This window comes from Pimephales promelas, chromosome 1 (genome assembly GCF_988280905.1).
Source record: "Pimephales promelas chromosome 1, fPimPro1.hap1.1, whole genome shotgun sequence".
Classification (NCBI taxonomy): domain Eukaryota; kingdom Metazoa; phylum Chordata; class Actinopteri; order Cypriniformes; family Leuciscidae; genus Pimephales; species Pimephales promelas.
Window position 1 is genome coordinate 1,891,378 of NC_142769.1, and position 23,618 is coordinate 1,914,995.

At 36.0% G+C, this 23,618-nt stretch overlaps 1 protein-coding gene across 1 annotated transcript; it reads left to right on the forward strand.

The window, feature by feature from the left end:
* The first annotated feature begins 621 nt into the window (after positions 1–621).
* pkd1l3 (polycystic kidney disease 1-like 3) lies at positions 622–23,607 on the forward strand. Its single transcript, XM_089133619.1, has 21 exons — positions 622–1,087; positions 2,234–2,392; positions 3,692–3,792; positions 3,973–4,035; positions 5,622–5,759; positions 5,871–5,974; positions 6,056–6,173; positions 7,325–7,453; positions 8,652–8,871; positions 8,962–9,143; positions 9,225–9,455; positions 11,562–11,663; positions 11,749–11,927; positions 14,252–14,386; positions 15,737–15,939; positions 17,081–17,271; positions 17,371–17,506; positions 18,889–19,084; positions 19,665–19,881; positions 22,793–22,877; positions 22,959–23,607. The coding sequence occupies exons 1-21, from the start codon at positions 781–783 to the stop codon at positions 23,003–23,005; spliced, it is 3,243 nt and encodes a 1,080-aa protein (XP_088989745.1). The 5' UTR covers positions 622–780; the 3' UTR covers positions 23,006–23,607.
* Positions 23,608–23,618: the final 11 nt, after the last annotated feature.

The window sequence follows — 23,618 nt, forward strand, 5'->3', positions numbered from 1 at the left end:
TTCATATTACACACAACACTGTCAATTGTGATTATTATAAACATTAATGTTTATAAAGTTAATTGCATTTGGTTAGTTGCGTAATATAGGCCTACTTTTAAATATTAGAATATTTTATATTTACTATTCCACTGTAAAAAAAAAATTCTCATGATTTGTTATCAAAACATTTACTCTTTTAACTTTTAATTTATGTGGTTAAGATAACATAATATTTTGCATTTTTCGGGCTGATTAAATCAATCTCCATTGTAAAATTAAAAAAAATAATCATTTCAATTAACTCAAAATTTCAAATAATTTTAAATAACTCAAAAGGAAACCAGGTTACTTTTTTTAATTTAAACCAACACTATATATATATATGTGTGTGTATATATATATACAATATAACATGTAAGAATGTCATGTTTTTCATGTTTTTTATAATTCTACACTGTGAAATATATATTTCACAGTGTAGAATTAGAAAAACATGACATTCTTACATGTTTCCATATGTATAACAATGACTCAATTTCATCATCACTTGAGTGGCTAAAAAAAGTCTTTATTTCACAAATCTGCAATCATTGATAACAATGTGGAAGCTTTCGGAGAGTCTTGGTTTGTAGTCAGACTTTGCATGTATTTGAGTGCCTGACCCCATTTCCCTAATGAAGTTAGTTCACATTCACTGTTTTCACAAAGTGAGATTCGAGATTTGCCTAAGATGTACGAGGACTCCCTGTTTTCTAGTCCTCACAAACTCTCTGGACTGAAGGTTGCTTTTTAGCAGCTATGGCCGTCTCAAAGCAAGTCCTGGTTTATTACTGGATTTCACTCGGTTTGATGCCGCTTACAACTTGTACGGAGGAAAATGGACAGGATTATGGAAGAAGATTTCTGGAAACTCACGAGGGAATACTGTACGAGTTTGTTCAAGAACGCATGCCGTGGGTTGAAGCCCGAGAGAAATGTGAAACGCAAGGTGGACATCTTCTGAGGGACTTGAATGATGAGATTAAGGAGCACTTACGACGGCAGCTCTCAGAAACTGGACCGTTGTGGGTCAGTCGGGACGTGATGTACACAAACTCCATCAGGGGTGAGTGAAGCTCACAGTTTTCCATCTTTACACTTAAATGTGACTAGAAAAGGGCCTAAAACTGAGGTGAAAGTTAAACATAACAGTCTCATGAGAACTTTTGATTGGGGTTTTGTATTCCAATCACTTCCTAGATTTTGTATGGATGTCTTTAATTGATTGGGCAGGACAATTTTTTATCGGAGGTTTTTATTATGCCGTTCATAACACACAAATTATGGGCTTTTACAGACTGATGGTTTATGAGACCCCAGAAACCAATGTGGTGATTTGGAGAAGCTGTTATGTGTATGTTTATTTGGTCAGTGGACATTAATAAACATGGCTGTAAATGTGCCATAATTGGCCAAAAATTATATTTTTCATCTCTAGACCATTGATAGAATGTTAAAATGTCTGTAAAAACAAAGCATCTTATGTAAGACGGAGGAAATCATGCTAAAATACAGTATAATTTTATCTAGACAACATATATTGTGCTATGCAAGTTGTAAGAGAGATAGTGGTAGGAGAAAGAACAATTACAAGGAGGCTAAAATCAGAAATATTAAGATGCTAATATTGACAGTGCTGAGTGGTAAGTGATTCATTTTAAACATGAAACTGAATGTCCCCCTTTAGTCAATAATTTTACTCACCATTGATTGTTAAAATGACAGATTTAAACGTTTATTTCCTTAAAACAAAATGATTCATGACTTGAATAAATTTGCATATTCGAAGAATATGTAAATGCGCCCCGCCTCCACTCAATCACAGCAGTCCAGAGATCCACTCTTTGACGATCATATGTTGATCTGATTGGTTCCAAGGTCGTTTGTGACATCAGAAACACCAGCGATTTCAAACCATGTTTTTGGGACTTTTTTTGGTTCACTGCAGTTCAATGCTGTCGACTTATGAATTTGCAAATTATTTGTCTAAAATTGTGTTAAAAACACCACCAAGACATTTAAATAAACAACATTAAAAGCTTGATTTTTCGCCACCATATGTATCTAGTTTTAAATATTTATGTGATCTCAAGAACTTTTTTAATCTCACATGAACCATATACAGTGAGGGGAAAACCCCATTGAAGAACCTTTATTTTTAACAGTATATTTCAATGAAATAAACTAGTGTTTATTCTTTTGTTGTTTACAGGATTTGAGCCAACAACGCCAGTCTCATATTCCCCTCTTAAAGATGATGGCAGTGATGTAAATAAAGCTGTATTTGCTTGCTCTTATATGGTCATTGATCCATTTCAGCTGGTGAACACACCCAACTGTTCTGGGAGCTTCGGTTCTCTCTGCCTGAGAGGTACAGCAACACATAACATAACATAACATAACAACATAGCAAAACATATAACATAACAACATAACAAAACATATAACATAACAACATAACAAAACATACCATATGACATAACATAACATTACATAACAACATAACAAAACATATAACATAACATACCATATGACATAACATAACATATAACATAACATATGACATACGACATACCATACCATATGACATAACATGACATAACATAACAAATAACATACCATATGACATAACATTACATAACATAACATATGACATAACATAACAAATAACATACCATATGACATAACATAACATGACATACCATATGACATAACATAACATATGACATAAGATAACATATGACATAACATAACATATGACATACCATATGACAACATAACATATGACATACCATGACATAACATAACATATGACATAACATAACATAACATATGACATACCACATGACATAACATAACATACCATATGACATAACATGACATAACATATGACATAATATATGACATACCACATGACATAACATAACATACCATATGACATAAGATGACAAAACATATCATATAACATAACATAACATCACATAACATAATAACATAACAACATAGCAAAACATATAACATAACATAGCATACCATATGACATAATATTACACGGCATAACATAACATACCATATAACATACATAACATATGACATAACATACCATATAACATAACACACCATATGATATTACAAAATATGACATAACATACCCCATGACATAACATAACACACCATGTGACATAACGTAACATGACATAACATTTGACACAACATAACATATAACACACCATATGACATAACATGACATATGACAAAACATAAAATAACATATGAAATAAAATAACATATGACATACCATATGACATAAAATATCATGACATACCATATGACATTTCTTACCATATGACAAAACATAAAATAACATACCATAACATAGCATACCATATGATATACAATCACTTATAACCTACCATATGATATAACATAACACACTATAGGACGTACCATATGACATAACATATGACATAACATAACATATAGGACACACAATAACACACATGGGACACACCATATGACATAACATAACATATAACATACCATGACATAACATAATAACATAATATAACATATGACATAACATAACACAATTTTGTCCAGAATCACAGGACTGAGATCGCTTACTACACGTTTTTTTTACACATGTAACGTTGCGCTTCTGCTGTTACAGATGAAGGATCAGATTTCACACACCTGAAGAGGAGCCGCAGAAGTCTTACTGACTTACTAACGTCAATGGCAGGCCTTTTATCTACTACTCAGCTGTTGGAGGTTGGTGAGGTTATTCAATTGTAAGATTGTAGAGACTGGTCCATAACCAAACAATTATTGTGCGCGTGAGTTGGATGTAAAATGAAGGCCCGTTCTCCCCACATCTTTTCAAGAATTAAATTAAATTACAATCTCAACATTAGTTCCTGAACTAATGAACCCTTACTGTCAATCTCGCAGAACGCCAAACAAATGTTGAGTGATTTGGAGACGACAACGGAACCACTGCCAAAGGAAAAGAGGGTGATGTATACATTACATATTAATATTATTGCATATGGCATTTTAAAATCAAGCTAAAAAATATGTTTGTTCTGTTGGCCTGTAAGATTTTAGTAGCATATTTTATATGCATGGCAAATAAATATTTTTTCAAATGCATTTTGGAGTAATTAATGAGTAAAGCTACACAGTGACGTCTTCAGCTTGAGATTAATCCTACTAGTTATATCTCTTAGTGAATGTTTTATGAACAGTAAGATAATATTCATCCACAGTCACACAGAGCCGAAGCACAACTAAAATACTGTTCTTCTGCAAAATGCAGTTTTGCTTTTTAACCACTAGAGGGCCAAACGTTAGTGTACATTTAATTTCAAAAGTCTGCAAAACTTATATTGTTTCATAAATATCTGAACACGCATATATCAGAAGAGATTACTGACCCTCTACTTTTTGCAGTTTTTTGAGTATCTGACTTTTCCTCGCAATTATGTGTTTATAACTCACATTTCGGACTTTTTTCCTCGCAAATACAAGTTTATATCTCACATTTCTTGTCTTTTCATCGCAATTGCGAGTTTATAACTCGCATTTCTGACTTTTTTTTCCGCAATTACGAGTTTATATCTCACATTTCGGACTTTTCATCGCAGTTACGAGGTTATAACTCACATTTCGGACTTTTTTCCTCACAAATACAAGTTTATATCTCATATTTCTTGTCTTTTCATCGCAATTACGAGTTCATAACTCGCATTTCGAACTTTTTTTTTCCGCAATTACGAGTTTATATCTCACATTTCTTGTCTTTTCATCGCAATTTCGAGTTTATAACTCGCATTTGAGACTTTTTTCGCCATAATTACAAGTTTATATCTCACATTACGGACTTTTCATCGCAATTACGTGTTTATAACTCACATTTCGGACTTTTTTCCTCGCAAATACAAGTTTATATCTCACATTTCTTGTCTTTTCATCGCAATTACGAGTTTATAACTCGCATTTCGGACTTTTTTTTTCTCGCAATTACGAGTTTATATCTCACATTTCTTGTCTTTTCATCGCAATTTCGAAGTTTATAACTCAAATTTCAGACTTTTTTCCCACAATTATAAGTTTATATCTGACATTTCGGACTTTTCATCGCAATTGCGAGTTTATAACTCACATTTCGGACTTTTTTCCCCACAATTACAAGTTTATATCTCACATTTCAGACTTTTCATCGCAATTACGAGTTTATAACTCACATTTCAGACTTTTTTCCCGCAATTACAAGTTTATATCTCACATTTCGGACTTTTCATCGCAATTACGAGTTTATAACTCGCATTTCGGACTTTTTTCCCCACAATTACAAGTTTATATCTCACATTTCTTGTATTTTCACTGCAATTACGAGTTTATAACTTGCATTTTGGACTTTTTTCGCCATGATTACAAGTTTATATCTTACATTTTGTGCTTTAATACATGTGATGTACATAATCAAATAAAGGTGAAATGACATTCCAGCATTGGCCCAGTTCATATTCCCTTTGTTTTCAGCGTAGCGCATTGATGCATCAATGTAAATTAATTTCTTTTACTTCTTAATCGGATAGCTCCAATTCCTGCAAAACATATATGATCACCTTCTACAATCCGATGTTACGGATAAAGACAAGCTTGCTGAGATTGCCAACAGCACTGCAGCCATGCTTTTGTTCTCGCAAGAGTGTGGAACTGACAACATGGATGGTGTAAGTCGAGTTATCAATGCACCAAATGAATCGGAGGCTGATTGAGAAAGATGAATGCTTTACATTGGTACAGCTGTTGATCTGTGGGAATTTATATTGTTCATCAAACAGCTTGAGGATATCATTTCTCTTGCGGGACACATATACGTGAAGACTCTTGCCATCAACGGGAACCTTGTCAAGGAACTTCCAACAGGCACCATTTATGTCACCAGGTCATTATTAGTTGATTGATCACTCATTACTGGGTTATGTTATCATTTGCAATGTCTCATCAGCTGTGTCTCCATCCATAGTCAAGACTCAAGCACCCTGGGAGGACAGATGCTCGGCTCAAGGGATGGAGGATATTGCCAACTTCCATCTCTTTCTTCAATGACTAAACAGCTGCCCTCAGGGAAAGTCAACCTCCAGGTGTGTGTTTTTGCAGTGTAAATTAGTCAACCTTAATACTAGAGGTGTAACAATAAATCGTGTCACAATATATCACAATAAAAAAAGTTGCCAGCGTTTTTTTGATCATTTTCACCAAAATGTAACGGCCCCATGATTATATTGTTTCATAAATATCTGAACACGCATATATCAGAAGAGATTACTGACCCTCTACTTTTTGCAGTTTTTTGAGTATCTGACTTTTCCTCGCAATTACGTGTTTACAACTCGCATTTTGGACTTTTTTTCCTCGCAAATACAAGTTTATATCTCACATTTCGGACTTTTCATCACAATTACGAGTTTATAACTCGCATTTCAGACTTTTTTCACCATAATTACAAGTTTATATCTCACATTTCTGATTTTTCATCACAATTACGAGTTTACATCTTACAATTCTGACTTTTTTCCCCACAATTGCGAGTTTATATCTCACTTTTTTTTTTACTTTTCGTCGCAATTACAAGTTTATAACTCGCATTTCAGACTTTTTCCCCCACAATTACAAGTTTATATCTCACATTTCAATATTTTCCCTGGGATTAACAGTTTATAAGTCGCATATCTGACTTTTTTCCCCACAATTACAAGTTTATATCTCACATTACGGACTTTTAATCGAAATTACTATAGTTTATAACTTGCATTTCTGACTTTTTTCCCGCAATTACGAGTTTATATCTCACATTTGTGACTTTTCCCCGCAATTACGAGTTTATAACTCGCATTTCTAATTTTTTCACCGCAATTACAAGTTTATATCTCACATTTCTAAATTTTCCCCTGAAATATGAGTTTATAACTCGCATTTCTAACTTTTCATCGCAATTATGAGTTTATAACTCACATTTCTGGATTTTCCTCACAATTCTGAGTTTATAATTCGCATTTTTTACTTTTCCTCCTCAATTGTTACACCCCTACTAGATACTAAAGAAATCCAATTTACTTTATTAATATAGTATGTTTATGGTTTAGTTGTGCGTGATTCATCAGTGCACATTATTCCAAAAGAGCAAAAGGGTCTTCTAAAATCACAGCAGTCTTATTGTTATAGAGACCATTTATAATCGTTTTCTACAATCATGGTTTGATGTTTAAATACTTTATTATTATTATTATTACAGCTTTTCCACTTTAAAGAGAATCCAACAGATCTGAAGTCCAACGAAACCATCACTGGAACAACTTGCAGCTTTTCTTTGCAACAGGGAAACTCTTCAATCAAATTCACAAATCTCCCAGAGAACATCGAGGTGAAAACTCAATTAAGTTTAGCACATATTAGAGAACCATAGTGAGTGAGCTCACATTATCAATTTGATGAATATTGAACACAGAAGCTTTGACTTGCTCATTGAAGTTTGTAGGGCAATATTTTCTGTCAAGCTGTATTGTGAAAAGTTTTTTTTATTACATTAAATAATTTAATTTAGTTTAAGTTGCCAGTGTTTTTGATCATTTTCACAAAAATGTAACAGCCCCCAGTCAGATTATATAGTTTTATGAATATCTGAACATGCATATATCAGAAGAGATTACAGACCCTCTACTTTTAAACAAATAAGCCGTTTTATTCTCGCTTCATGCATTGTTTTTTATCAACACTTCGGTATGGGAAAAGTGTGCAAAAAGCTGATAAAAGACTACGATCATATTCAGAACGATGATTAAAAAGTCGATCATGTCCATCAACACCTCAAAGCAGTGTTGTAGTCGAGACCACCTCACTCGAGTCCGAGTCGACACCGAGACCAGAGAGAGTCGAGTCCGAGACCAGTGAGGGTTGATTATCTAATTTACTTTTATTTACTTAGAGAAATCCTTTTTTTTATTTTACCGAATTTACTTAGAGTTTAAAAAATATGATCAGTTTAGGGTAAAAAGGCCACATAGTAGGTGGTGTTAAAAGTAATTTTATTACAATTTGTCATGCGCAGTTGCGCACTAGAAAATCACCAATCACTGGGTGTGTCAATCAATTTAAAGAAATATTTTATTAACATACATTAATAATCATGAAAAATATTTTTAATTGAACTCGAGTGGACTCGGGAATAATTCCGAGTCCTAAAAAAAACAAAATGTTCGAGTACGAGTCAATTCCGAGTCCAAATGGACACGAGTCCATGACAAGACCAAGACCATTAAAATATGGTCTCGAGACCGAGTCCGAGACGAGTCTGAGTCTCGAGTACTACAACACTGCCTCAAAGCTCCTGTTGCTCGTCCTGAGTCGCATTTCATTGTTAATGATCGCGTTATTTTAAATATGCTAATGATTAAATATGAGATCGCTTGTTTCTGCTTCCTCTTCGCCTGTGTTTTGATCAGGAGATTCAGTCCTATTTCAGAAGATGTGTAATAGCGCCCCCTATCATATAACAGTGAAAACACAGGGGGAAATCCGTTCCAAGTTCATAGGGAGTCATACTGATACGTCTCTCTGTACAGATATATCTGCCTCGGCCTGGAGTGCCTCAGCCCGAGGTTGTGGATATAACCTGGAAACAAGGGTACGCCGTCACCTCAACGTTCAACATCTCAGACGCAAACGTGACCGTAATTGCTACAGCAATACCAAACCAAAACATAAGTCTCAGATTTACACTGTTCCCGCCCGATGCGGCAAACACCACCATTTCCAATCAAAGCACGATTGTGACCTACAAAGGTAATGAATAGTATTGCATGTACAGTTTAAAGAACAGATAAAGACTAAATAATTAAATTCACCTTCCTCCTGTCTGATTTTGTGCAATAGATGGTTATCGCTGGCTGATCACCCCGGAAATGATACAGCGAGTCGATGGGACTTGGAAGGTGTCAGTATTGCCACATAATTACACATCAAGTGGAACGCTGACCTTTGAAGTCTCCGTTTTTGTAACTAAGTGCCTGTTCTGGGACCAGGAGCTTGGAGACTGGAGTCGAGAGGGCTGCATGGTAACATAATCGCTGATCCGTCAGTAATATACACCGTCTTTTCATAACATTTTTGATCTGATGTCTTTTTTTTCCTCGAAGGTCGGTCCCAACACAATGCCGAATCTAACTCACTGCTTGTGCAACCACACCACGTTCTTTGGGAGCTCCTTCTTTGTGATGCCCAACCAAGTGGACCTGTCCCAGACGGCAGCTTTGTTTTCCACAGTAAATGAGAACTATATCGTGGTGTCGTTGCTCAGCTGCTTCTTCGCACTTTACCTCGTGGGTGTAATGTGGGCCTGGTACGCCGACCGCAAAGCTCTGAGAACGGTACAGTATACTCACGTTTACTTGTCTTCTTCACACACTCGTGTGGCTTGTTGAGAATATAAGCTCACGGTTTTCACGATAAAACATCGGACAAAGTCCCATAAACTTATTTTCAAGGACAGATCATATTTAGACATCAGAATTGTGAGGTACAGACTCCCAATTCCAACTTCTTTTTTTTTTTTGCAGTTGCGAGTTTCTCACAATTTCGATTTTTCCCCGCAATTCTGAGTTTACAACTCGCATTTCTGACTTTTTTCCCCACAATTACGAGTTTAACTCACAACTCTGACTTTTCCTCGCAATTATGAGTTTATAACTCACAATTCTGACTTTTCCTCGCAATTACGAGTTTATTTCTCACAATTATGAATTTTCCCCGCAATTACGAGTTTATAACTCACAATTCTGACTTTTCCTCGCAATTACGAGTTTATTTCTCACAATTATGAATTTTCCCCGCAATTGCGAGTTTATAACTCACAATTCTGACTTTTCCTTGCTATTACGAGTTTATAACTCACAATTATGAATTTTTCCTCGCAATTACGAGTTTATTTCTCACAATTATGACTTTTCCCCGTCAATTACGAGTTTATAACTCACAATTATTTTTTTTTCCTCGCAATTACGAGTTTATATCTCACACTTCTGACTTTTCCTCGCAATTACGAGTTTATATCTCACACTTCTGACTTTTTCCTCGCAATTTCGAGTTTATATCTCACAATTCTGACTTTTCCTCGCAATTACGAGTTTATATCTCACACTTCTGACTTTTCCTCGCAATTACGAGTTTATATCTCACACTTCTGACTTTTCCTCGCAATTTCGAGTTTATATCTCACAATTCTGACTTTTTCTCGCAATTTCGAGTTTATAACTCACAATTATGACTTTTCCCCGCAATTACGAGTTTATAACTCACAATTATCACTTTTCCTCGCAATTACGAGTTTATAACTCACAATTCTGACTTTTCCTCGCAATTACGAGTTTATAACTCACACTTCTGACTTTTCCCCGTAATTACGAGTTTATAACTCACAATTATGATTTTTCCTCGCAATTACGAGTTTATTTCTCACAATTCTGACTTTTCCCCGCAATTACGAGTTTATAACTCACAATTATGACTTTTTCCTTGCAATTACGAGTTTATAACTCACAATTATGATTTTTCCTCGCAATTACGAATTTATTTCTCACAATTCTGACTTTTCCCCGCAATTACGAGTTTATAACTCACAATTATGACTTTTTCCCCCCCAATTATGAGTTTGTATCTAACAATTATGACTTTTCCTCACAATTACGAGTTTATAACTCACAATTATGACTTTTTCCTCGCAATTACGAGTTTATAACTCACAATTATGACTTTTCCTCGCAATTACGAGTTTATATCTCACATTTCTGACTTTTTCCCACGCAATTACTAGTATTATTATTATTATTATTAAACTCAATCAGAGGACAGAAGGCATGAAGTAGATTGTGTACAGCAGGTTTTTCAGAAAAGTTTTGGTAATATTCATAATTTGTAAGCCCTGGAAATGTTCATATTAATAGGCTAATATATTCATAAATACTTATTGTTCAACAGAATTTTGCAAAGAATTTTTAAGTTATGAGAGAATAAATGTTTTAAAATTAAAATTCGATTTTTTACTTTTCTCAATGAATTTGTACCCCACAAACGGGAGACGTATCCTGGGAGTCACAAACATTTACAAACAACGGACACATTCTGAAAAATGTCAAAATTAAATTAATAAAATTTCAACATAAACGAAATAAGCCTACACTTAAAAACCACATTATAAACGTGTATTATAAATATGTGAAATATTTTTATCTGAATGCGAGTAGATCTTCCACTATACAGGTCTTCATGTTGTTTTTAAATGGGCTCATTATTTAAACAATGAATGTATGATCTAAATATTCACAACATCGACATGAAACCTACATTTTTCCTGCTTTCCCCACAAAATCCGTCGGCTATTTTAGGGTTAATGCTACAGAAATGACCCGATCCCACTGTATCCATTGATACACCACGCAGGATGCTAGTGAAACGTGGTTAAATGTGTGTGTCCACAGCGTAAGATGACTCTCTTGGAGGACAATCATCCGTGCGCCCAATACAACTACCTTTTATATGTGCAGACCGGCCACAGAAGAGGGGCTGGCACCACTGCTAAGGTGATATTAGTCTTTAGTCTTTCTTTATTTCATGAATGTAAGAGCTTTTCAGTGGTCCTCATTACTAAAGTCTTTGATTTGCCAGGTGATGATGACCCTCCAGTTCAGCGAAGGAGAGAGCGAGTCTTACCGCATGTCTGACCCCGAGAAGCCGATGTTTGAGAGAGGAGCCGTGGATGTGTTTCTGCTCAGTATCCCCTTCTCTCTCGGAGAACTGCAGAGCATTGAGATATCGCATGACAACTCGGGCCGAAGCCCTGATTGGTAGGTGTCTGTGTGTCCTGGCTTTTTGCATGGGTTTTCCTATGTTTGCATAGCAAGGCAGACACAGAGTACACTTTAAATCAAATTGGAAAGGAATGCTAAGCCACACAAAATACTCAGCTAATTTTCATCTTAAAGGTCCCACTTTATATCAGGTTTTATAACGACTTTGTGGACACATCAAGTCAAATATTTAATGTTCGGTGCAATTTATTATGGAAGCTTTTTTCCGCCACAGAATTAAAAATAAAAAAGGTAATTGCGACTTTATATCTCGCAATTCTGACTTTATATCTCGCAATTCTGACTTTATATTTCGCAATTCTGACTTTATAACACACAATTGAAACTATATCTCGCAATTCTGACTTTATATCGTGCAATTCTGACTTTATATCATGCAATTCTGACTTTATATTTCGCAATTCTGACTTTATAACACACAATTGAAACTATATCTCGCAATTCTGACTTTATATCGTGCAATTCTGACTTTATATCATGCAATTCTGACTTTATATTTCGCAATTCTGACTTTATAACACGCAATTCTGACTTTATATCTCGCAATTCTGACTTTATAACACACAATTTTGACTTTATAACACGCAATTCTGACTTTAGATCTAGCAATTCTGACTTTATATCACACAATTGAAACTATATCATGCAATTCTGACTTTATATTTCGCAATTCTGACTTTATAACACGCAATTCTGACTTTATAACATGCAATTGCAACTATATCATGCAATTCTGACTTTATATTTCGCAATTCTGACTTTATATCTCGCAATTCTGACTTTATAACACGCAATTCTGACTTTATAACACACAATTCTGACTTTATATCACGCAATTGCAACTATATCTCACAATTCTGACTTTATATCTCGCAATTCTGACTTTATATCTCGCAATTCTGACTTTATAACACACAATTCTGACTTTATAACACGCAATTGAAACTATATCTCGCAATTCTGACTTTATATCTCGCAATTCTGACTTTATATTTCGCAATTCTGACTTTATAACACACAATTGAAACTATATCTCGCAATTCTGACTTTATATCGTGCAATTCTGACTTTATATCATGCAATTCTGACTTTATATTTCGCAATTCTGACTTTATAACACGCAATTCTGACTTTATATTTCGCAATTCTGACTTTATATCTCGCAATTCTGACTTTATAACACACAATTTTGACTTTATAACACGCAATTCTGACTTTATATCTAGCAATTCTGACTTTATATCACACAATTGAAACTATATCATGCAATTCTGACTTTATATTTCGCAATTCTGACTTTATAACACGCAATTCTGACTTTATAACATGCAATTGCAACTATATCATGCAATTCTGACTTTATATTTCGCAATTCTGACTTTATATCTCGCAATTCTGACTTTATAACATGCAATTGCAACTATATCATGCAATTCTGACTTTATATTTCGCAATTTTGACTTTATATCTCGCAATTCTGACTTTATAACACGCAATTCTGACTTTATAACACACAATTCTGACTTTATAACACACAATTGAAACTATATCATGCAATTCTGACTTTATATTTCGCAATTCTGACTTTATAACACGCAATTCTGACTTTATAACATGCAATTGCAACTATATCATGCAATTCTGACTTTATATTTCGCAATTCTGACTTTATATCTCGCAATTCTGACTTTATAACACGCAATTCTGACTTTATAACACACAATTCTGACTTTATATCACGCAATTGCAACTATATCATGCAATTCTGACCTTATATCTCACAATTCTGACTTTATATCTTGCAATTCTGACTATATCTCTCAATTCTGACATTAAAACACACAATTGCAACTATATCATGCAATTCTGACTTTATATCTCAAAATTTTGACTTTATATCTCGCAATTATGACTTTATATCTCGCAATTCTCTATTCAATATCTCAATATCTCGTCAAAATTGCGAGATGTAAACTCTCAATTTTCGATAAAAAGTCTCAATTATCTTTTAAAATGTTTTATTCTGTGGTGGAAACAAACTTCCAAAAATTATTGTATTGATGTTGTACTGTGAAAGGGGATACGGATAAGGTTAGGACAGGCTTATTAGTATGGGTAGGTTTAAATGTGAATAATTACAGCTTTATATGTGTATTCTGTGTAGTATGTGCATATTATATGAATCTGAAATCTAAGAAAATTAATAAAATGAAATGAAGCTGCAGTGATGCGTGATCGGAGAATAATGCCTATGACTGAACTGGGTTGCGTATGTCTAAAGCTTCAGTTTTCTCCGTCAGGTACTTGGATAAAGTGCAGGCGCAGGATCTACAGACGATGGAGGTCTCACACTTTCTGTGCTCCTCCTGGCTGAGAGGCGAAACCTGCAAGAGGACCTTCAACTCAGCCAAGATGAATGAAATCGCAAGCTTTGGGTAAAAGCTTACATTCTCAAAGGCCCGGTTTACTCCTGGTATTAAGATGCGTTTTGGACGATCGGATCACAAGTAGACGAGAGACACATTCCTGTTCACACAAGTATCAAGTATCAAGTATCTTTGTGGGCGGGTCTCGACGCTGTTGCTATTTTACCGGCGGGGTAAAACGTAACGGAAACAAACCAATAAGAGCGTCATATCACATTCCCTTTAAAGGGATAGTTCACTTTGAAATTAATTTTTAATATGTTTTATCTTACCTCGAGGGCATCCAAGATGTAGGTGTCTTTGTTTCGGCAGTATTTTCAATTTTTATATTTTTAGGTCAAACCGTTCATGTCTATCAGTCATATAATGGAGGTCTATGGTCACCACCTCAAAGAGCATGCACAGAGAAGTCTAAATTAAACATGATTTAATGACTCGTAAATGTAAGTACACATTGATGGCCTAAGACACGAAACGAGCGGTTTGTGTGAGAAAACGAACAGTATTTATCACGCCCTCAGATTACTTGGACGTGGCTGTGGTTACAAGAGCGCAAGTCTGTCTTATCGGCTAAATATGGAAATTATCATGAGAACATTATAATTGTGTTTGGGATGTTGCTTTTAATGGTGAGACTTGTCAGGCTCATAAAAATTATATAAAAAATTGTATTTAGATTTATCAGCCAAAATATCGGTTTCAGACTTGTCGGTTATTGGTATCGGCCAAAATATTCATATCGGTGCACCCCTAAAAATGTTATCGAACTTGAATAACGATATTGTCAAAAGCTGAATTCTGATAATATCTGAAAAGCATATATATATATATATATACAGGTGAAACTCCAAAAATTAAAATATCATGCAAAAGTTCATGTATTTCAGTTATTTAAATTAAAAGGTGAAACTAATATATTTTGTATATATAACTCTACATAAAGTATGCATGATTATACTTTTCAGAGGACCGACATTTCTGTATTTAAATAATTTAATTAAATGTATTTTAATTTTTTGTCTTATTGATTTCATCTAATATTCTGATTTTGTATTTGGGGTTTTCATAAGCTGGGAGACATATCCATCAAAATTATTACTTTTGCACGATATTCTAGTTTTTCGAGTTTCACCTGTTTAGTCAGTTGAGGAGCATCAAAATAAAGTGTTAGCAGACATTAATCTCAGTCTATTGATACTCTAATGAGAGTTAGTTGCAAAGTTACTTGAATGTCTAAAATGGGCCATGGAAAAGTGTACCCAATATCAGCACTATAATGTGTAGTGTAATGAGTGGTAGTGTACATGTTAAAATATTTTGGATACATGTTACCTTCCTAACTAAGCCACCCCATCCCAGGAACATCTTCCAGACCCGGACATCTTCCGGCTTCCGGGACGAGCACATCTGGGTGTCGATCGTGGACCCGCCCCGGCGCAGTCCCTTCACCCGTGTGCAGAGGGTCTCGTGCTGCATGTCTCTTCTGCTTTGCACCATGGCCATTAACATCATGTTCTGGAACCTTCCCACGGATCAAGAGTCTCCGGTCCTTCTAAAGATAGGTCAGAAAACCTCTCTGCTGCATGTTTCATTTGCTGAGGTTATGCAACGCTCAAATGTGACGTCTCGTTCTCAACGCATCGTGTTTGAGACAGTCTTGCTTTGAGGAGCATTTTCTGCTCAGTTGCTTATTAATTTATGTTCATTACACATATATATTTTATTATATATATATATATATATATATACAGGTGAAACTCATGCAAAAGTTATAATTTTGATGATTATGGCTCACAGCTTATGAAAACCTCAAATTCAAAATCTCAGAAAATTTTAATATTGCATGAAATTGATAAAAAAGGGATTTTAAATACAGAAATGTCGGCCCTCTGAAAAGTATAATCATGCATATGTATTATGTTGAATTACTGTCACATGATATTCTAATTTTCACCTGTATATACTTAATCTTTTGTAGTAATTAACCCCCGAAAGATCATTTAAATGTATTATTGTGTTAAATTAAAAAAGAAGACATTACACAAAGTAGCTTTAGAAAAAGAATATTTGATCTGATTCAACATTGAATTTACTACACATAAACTTTTAGGCTTCAATAGCCATTAATTCATTGATTGCATGTGTTAACGCTAATTTTGACAGCACTAATATATATATATATATATATATATATATATATATATATATAACAGGGCTGTCAAACAATTAATCGTGATTATTCGCATCCAAAATAAAAGTTTGTGTTTACATAATATATGTGGGTGCACTGTGTATAATTATGTTATATATATATATATATATATATATATATAAAAACACACACATGCTTGTAAATATTTTCATTTATATACTGTATATATATATATATATATATATATATATATATATATATATGTATAATTTATATTATATATGAATAAATATTTTATATATAAATAATATTTTTTTCTTAAATATACATGAATGTGTGTGCATATATATATATATATATATATATATATATATATATATATAACGTAATTATACATTGTGCACCCACATATATTATGTAAACACAAACTTTTATTTTGGATGCGATTAATCATTTTACAGCCCTAATATATATATATATATATATATATATATATATGCGTGTGTGTGTGTGTCTTTATTATTTTACTGAAAATATCTTGAATTTTACAGGTTCTTTTGAGCTGACGTGGCAGGAGTTCATGGTAGCCGTAGAGAGCGGCCTTTTCATGTTTCCCATCAACATCCTCATCATTACTATCTTCAGACACATCAAACCACGCATTCTCTCGAATAAAGACAAGGCTGACTCCTCCAAGAAAACTAAAGCAGCTGCTGCCATATCTATGAACACCATCATGAAGGCACTGACTGCATAATAACTGCTCTCTCTCTCTCATAACTCTGCGCTCTCGAGTATTTATTGCATGCATTATGTGTGAATGTTCTGTTCTTACTCTTAGGAAACCATAGGACTGTTAAATCATCTGAGCAAAAGCCCAAAAAACAATCTGGCTGCCAAAGAGATACGGCCTGAGACGAGTGGTGATTTTTTCTGGGCCCTGAATAAAGTGCATGACGTCCTTCAGATCATGCAAGGTTCCTTGATCAGTACTACACATTTCATTGCTATGTGCTATATTTAGCATTTCAATGAGTTTATAGTTATGTAATGCCTCTCACTAATGTCAGATTAGTACATTTTATTATTTTATTACTATTACTACTTTTTTATTAGTAGCAGGCGGAGACTTTGGGGCGTGGCTATTATAACAGGCAAAGACTTTGGGGTGTGGCTACAGTAGCAGGCGGAGACTTAGGGTGGCTATAGTAGCAGGCGGAGACTTTGGGGCGTGGCTATAGTAGCAGGTTAAGACTTTGGGGCGTGGCTATAGTAGCAGGCGGAGACTTTGGGGCGTGGCTATAGTAGCAGGCGGAGACTTTGGGGCGTGGCTATAGTAGCAGGCGGAGACTTTGGGGCGTGGCTATAGTAGCAGGTTAAGACTTTGGGGCGTGGCTATAGTAGCAGGCGGAGACTTTGGGGCGTGGCTATAGTAGCAGGCGGAGACTTTGGGGCGTGGCTATAGTAGCAGGCGGAGACTTTGGGGCGTGGCTATTATAACAGGCAAAGACTTTGGGTTGTGGCTACAGTAGCAGGCGGAGACTTAGGGTGGCTATAGTAGCAGGCGGAGACTTTGGGGCGTGGCTATAGTAGCAGGCGGAGACTTTGGGGCGTGGCTATAGTAGCAGGCGGAGACTTTGGGGCGTGGCTATTATAACAGGCAAAGACTTTGGGGTGTGGCTACAGTAGCAGGCGGAGACTTAGGGTGGCTATAGTAGCAGGCGGAGACTTTGGGGCGTGGTTATAGTAGCAGGCGGAGACTTTGGGGCGTGGCTATAGTAGCAGGTTAAGACTTTGGGGCGTGGCTATAGTAGCAGGCGGAGACTTTGGGGCGTGGCTATAGTAGCAGGCGGAGACTTTGGGGCGTGGCTATAGTAGCAGGTTAAGACTTTGGGGCGTGGCTATAGTAGCAGGCGGAGACTTTGGGGCGTGGCTATAGTAGCAGGCGGAGACTTAGGGTGGCTATAGTAGCAGGCGGAGACTTTGGGGCGTGGCTATAGTAGCAGGTTAAGACTTTGGGGCGTGGCTATAGTAGCAGGCGGAGACTTTGGGGCGTGGCTATAGTAGCAGGCGGAGACTTGGCGTAGACTTTGGGGCGTGGCTATAGTAGCAGGCGGAGACATTGGGGCGTGGCTATAGTAGCAGGCGGAGACTTTGGGGCGTGGCTATAGTAGCAGGCGGAGACTTTGGGGCGTGGCTATAGTAGCAGGCGGAGACTTTGGGGCGTGGCTATAGTAGCAGGCGGAGACATTGGGGCGTGGCTATAGTAGCAGGTGGAGGCATTAGATTTTTTTTTCAAATGTGCTTGTTTTAGATGATACAGGGACTCATCATAGCTCCATTGTGTGTTCCCATTCAGTGGAAAGTGTTGGTGACCCTCATTGGTCGTACTGCAGCCACTTCGTGCACTATTCACTGAGCCATCTTTCTCACCTACTGGAGCATGTGGGAGAAAAGGGTTTCTTTCTTAATGAAGAGCTTCGGGAGGCTCGTGGAACGGTCAATGTTCTGCTGAAGAAAGCTGAAATGGCGTCTGCCAAGTTCACTCTCCAAAGGTCAGGACCGTCATCTCTGCTGCTTCTCCTGTTGTAAATGTAGTCAAAATTACAACTCAAGAACTTTTAGGAAATGCTGTTAAAATCTGCACTTTTTCGACAAAAAAAAATACTGTGTAAATGCAGTGATATGTATGGAAGCTTGTTTCCGTCGCAGAATAAAAACATAAAAAAGGTAATTGCAAGTTTTTATCTCACAATTCAAACTTTTTTTTTTTTTTAAATGATCGATTGATAAAAAGTCTATAAAGTCTTTTTTTTATATCACGCAATTCTGTAAACTTGCAATTGTAAGATAAAAAGCCGAAATATCTTTTGAATTTTTTAATTCGGTGGCGGAAACCAGCTTCCATTGATATATACAGTACCTTGTAATTTGAAAAGGCCTCGATTTATTGCTACACTATTATAACAAAAATATACGCAGTGGATGTTCTCGCTAAATTGCGTAAGATAGTTGCCTGCAGTAGAATAATATTTCCAGTTTGTTTCCTTATACCTACGCAACGCATGTACTTTATAGGTACACTGTAAATTCAGTACTTTGCTGACTTTTTTTGTTTGTTTTCTTTTGTTTCAGCCAACCAACTGTGCAAGTAGAGAAGAAGAAACAGGGTTGGTGGTTGCCTTGGTGGTGTGTTTTTATTGGCTGGTTCCTGCTTTTTGCCATGAGCGGGTTCTCCACCTTCTTCACCCTGTTTTATGGCTTCCAGTACGGAAGGGATTCCTCCATACAGTGGGTCATCACTCTTACATTATCGCTTGTCCAAAGCATCTTCATCATGCAGCCGCTTAAGGTAAGAACCAGGATGATTACTGGGGTCTTCTCAGGAAAAATAATTTTGAGAAGCAGGAGACTTAAAGGAATAGCTCACCCAAAAATCTGCTAATCTTTGCTGGAATCCAAAAGAAACAACGTTCGTAAGGCTGAAAAGGACGAAAGAGCCGATATACTCAAGGGGTAAAAAGTAGTTTGAAACACATGACCAGTGGTTTGAATTTTACCGTTTTCGAATCCATTCAGCCGAAATATTTCTGATATTTAGAAGAATATCAGTAACCAGACAGTTTCTGCTGTCATTGACTCGAAAGTATCCCTTTAATTCCCGTAGCTGGAACATTTTTCCAATTGTTTTCAAGGGTCACTTTTTACCCATCCATCCAATCACAGTGGAGGAGGGGCGGGACTAACATCGATAACAAATGACAACAACAACTTAATCCAAAACTAGAACCAGAGCAAGTTCATTACACAGTGTCGACATCTTTTTTTATTCAGAAACATAAGATGCTAGTTACAGTTCCGCGGATCTTCGTATTATAGCGCAAATAGCATCTTAAAGGGTTAGTTCACCCAAAAATGAAAATTAAGTCATTAATTACTCACCCCCATGCTGTACCAACCCCGTAAGACCTTCGTTCATCTTCGGAACACAAATAAAGATATTTTTGATTGAATCTGAGGGCTGGATCACTCTTCCATAGACAGCCTGAGGGACTGCCTCTTGACGGCCCAGAAAGTCATTAAAAAAAAGGTTTAAATATTCCATGTGCCTACAGTGGCTCAACTATAACTTTATCAAGCGACGAGACTACTTTTTGTGCGAAAAAAAAAACGTAAATAAGGACTTTATTCGACTTTCCATTACTTCCTTATGGGCGCATGCGCGAGAACTGAGACGAGACCGTTCTTCTTCGACTACTTTTTGTTACCGGCTGCTCACCGCTTAAGAGTTTTACCGCCCCCTACCGTATAAGATGACGTACTGCTTGTAAACAGAACGTTTTGCGCCTCCGGCTATATCAGTACGTCATCTTATACGGTAGGGGGCGGTAAAACTCTTAAGCGGTGAGCAGCCGGTAACAAAAAGTAGTCGAAGAAGAACGGTCTCGTCTCAGTTCTCGCGCATGCGCCCATAAGGAAGTAATGGAAAGTCGAATAAAGTCGTTATTTACGGTTTTTTTTCGCACAAAAAGTAGTCTCGTCGCTTGATAAAGTTATAGTTGAGCCACTGGAATATTTAAACCTTTTCTTTTAATGACTTTCTGGGCCGTCAAGAGGCAGTCCCTCAGGCTGTCTATGGAAGAGTGATACAGCCCTCAGATTCAATCAAAAATATCTTTATTTGTGTTCCGAAGATGAACGAAGGTCTTACGGGGTTGGTACAGCATGGGGGTGAGTAATTAATGACTTATTTTTCATTTTTGGGTGAACTAACCCTTTAAAGAGTAACTAAACAATTAACCAACTTAATGATCTGTAAGAATGGATCTTTATTAATACTAGTCATTGATTCGAGTAACTTTTATGGCATTTGTTTATAAATTGTTCTATTTCTACAATATATGGTGTAAAAACGTCTTAGTGCTGCCCTCTTCAGGTTGAACGTTGGCTACTGCAGTTGAATTTTCCTATTGGATGTTTGCGGTGTTACGTGACACAGCGGTTGTTGGTGACGTTGGCAAGTTCCATACAAAGAGATGCGTCTCAGGTGCACGCCCCCCTCCGCTGGGCTCTGCCCACTTTTCCAGCATTTTTCAAATATTGCCAGTGGGTGGAGTCAGGCTCTGACCAGGGGTTTAGTTACCCTTTAACTAAAAAAAATATTTTTAAAAAACCTGTCTCGTTACAACAGTGTGTTCATCGCGTCTGACCTCGACGGACTGAACCGGAGATGATTTACACCTCAAAGAAGGCGGAGCCTCAGAGACACACCCACCTATTACATCATCACCACACAAACCAATGGGAGTTCAGAGGCGTTTACCAGCCGGAGAGTGAACTTTTCTGGCAAATTTCGCTTTAGCAAGTTGTTTCACGCACTGTAAAAATTAATATGCTTTATCTAATCAAAAAAATTGTGGCAACAGATTACAAGCAATATTATTAATTAAATTTAACAAATTAGAATTGAGTAATAATTAATCAAATCAATTCCTTAAAAGTTAACCAATTAAAATGAGTAAAAATTTACAACAACAACCAAAAAAAAAAACACATTTATGTCACCATTATGGTGATCAGTGTTTGTTTTAAAAATTAAGTTTTTCTCCTTCAGTGATTCTGCTTTTTAACATCAGGTGAATTCAATGCTGGCAATATAAAATAACGAGTTCTTAATTAATCTTTGACGTCTGTCTGTTAGTGAGATATTTTTGTTACATTTTTTGGTGTAAATTTTACTCATTTTAAACGGTTAACTTTTAAGGAATAATTTAATTAATTATTACTCATTTCGAATTTGTTAATCAATCAATCAACTTTATTCCAGACAGAGACAACACAGTACAGATATTTAAATAAAAAAAATAACAATACAAATGATGATGTGGAAGAGGCATCATTTATAAATTTATAAACTAACGAACTATTATTGGTTAAATTTAATCAATAATATTGTTTGTAATCCGTTACCACAATTCTATTGATCAGATAAAGCATATGCGTTTTTACAGTGCACTCCAAACTAATGTAATTTTGTTTGAAATGACGTCACACCGGTTTGTTCTTCGATGTCACTTGAAGTATATCGGGGGCCGTAAAAATAGGGCAACACAAACCTCAGTCATTTATTGTAAACCTTCCTAGTATATGAATAATGCAGTATGAATGAATGTGTGAACTATGCCTTTAAGCAACAGTCTCTGTTTGCTCTCAAACTAATTGTATTTGGCTGTCTCAGAGATGACTGTTGTCTTTCATAACAGGTGATATTTGTGGCGATCTTCTTTGCCATGATCCTGAGGCCAGTGGCTGTGGAGAACAACGAGGAGGTCGAACTGCTCCTGCAGGGTGAGACTCAATAACCCTTTCTGTGCCAATATCCCAACAGGATTACCATATTAATATCAATGCCTTATTGCCATTTTACAGAGCAAAAGGAAAAACGTGAGGAATACTCTGGGAGATCGATATCCTGATTGTGTCGCGCCTCAAACTCAAATCGAGAAGGAAAACGCTTGGTTTGAGACGTCATCAAACTCATTTTATTCTAGATTCTGGTGTTGGGAACAGAGGATGCCGTTTTCATAACTATGTAAATGATCGGCGTCTCACTGTCTCTTGCAGTTCATAATCCATTTGTGTAGGCAGACTAGTGTTAAATAGTAAAATACCTGTGTGTACATAACTTTGTATCAACAAAAAAAGCTATTCAGTCTTAACACACTCATCAAGTTTTTTTTTTTCTGATCAAATCAAAAAACAAAAGTGGGTTTTTTAATAGACCACAGCAGTTATGTCGTTTGAAAGATAACATATCTGTGAATATTGGGATTATTTTAAAAATGACTGTCTGAAAATATATGAATAGATCTACATGCTGAGGTTGTTTCTATTATTAAAACACTCGTATTTTGGTAACTAGCGATGTAATTGTTGAGATTTTGCTTAGTGTCATCTTAGTCTGAGAGCTATATTACATTTAAAAAACTGGATATTCACTATTAACTCAATTAACTCCATAAATTCTTCGTAAAATGTATTTTAGTGTATCTTCAATAAAACACTTATTTTCCAATGCATTTCAGTGTA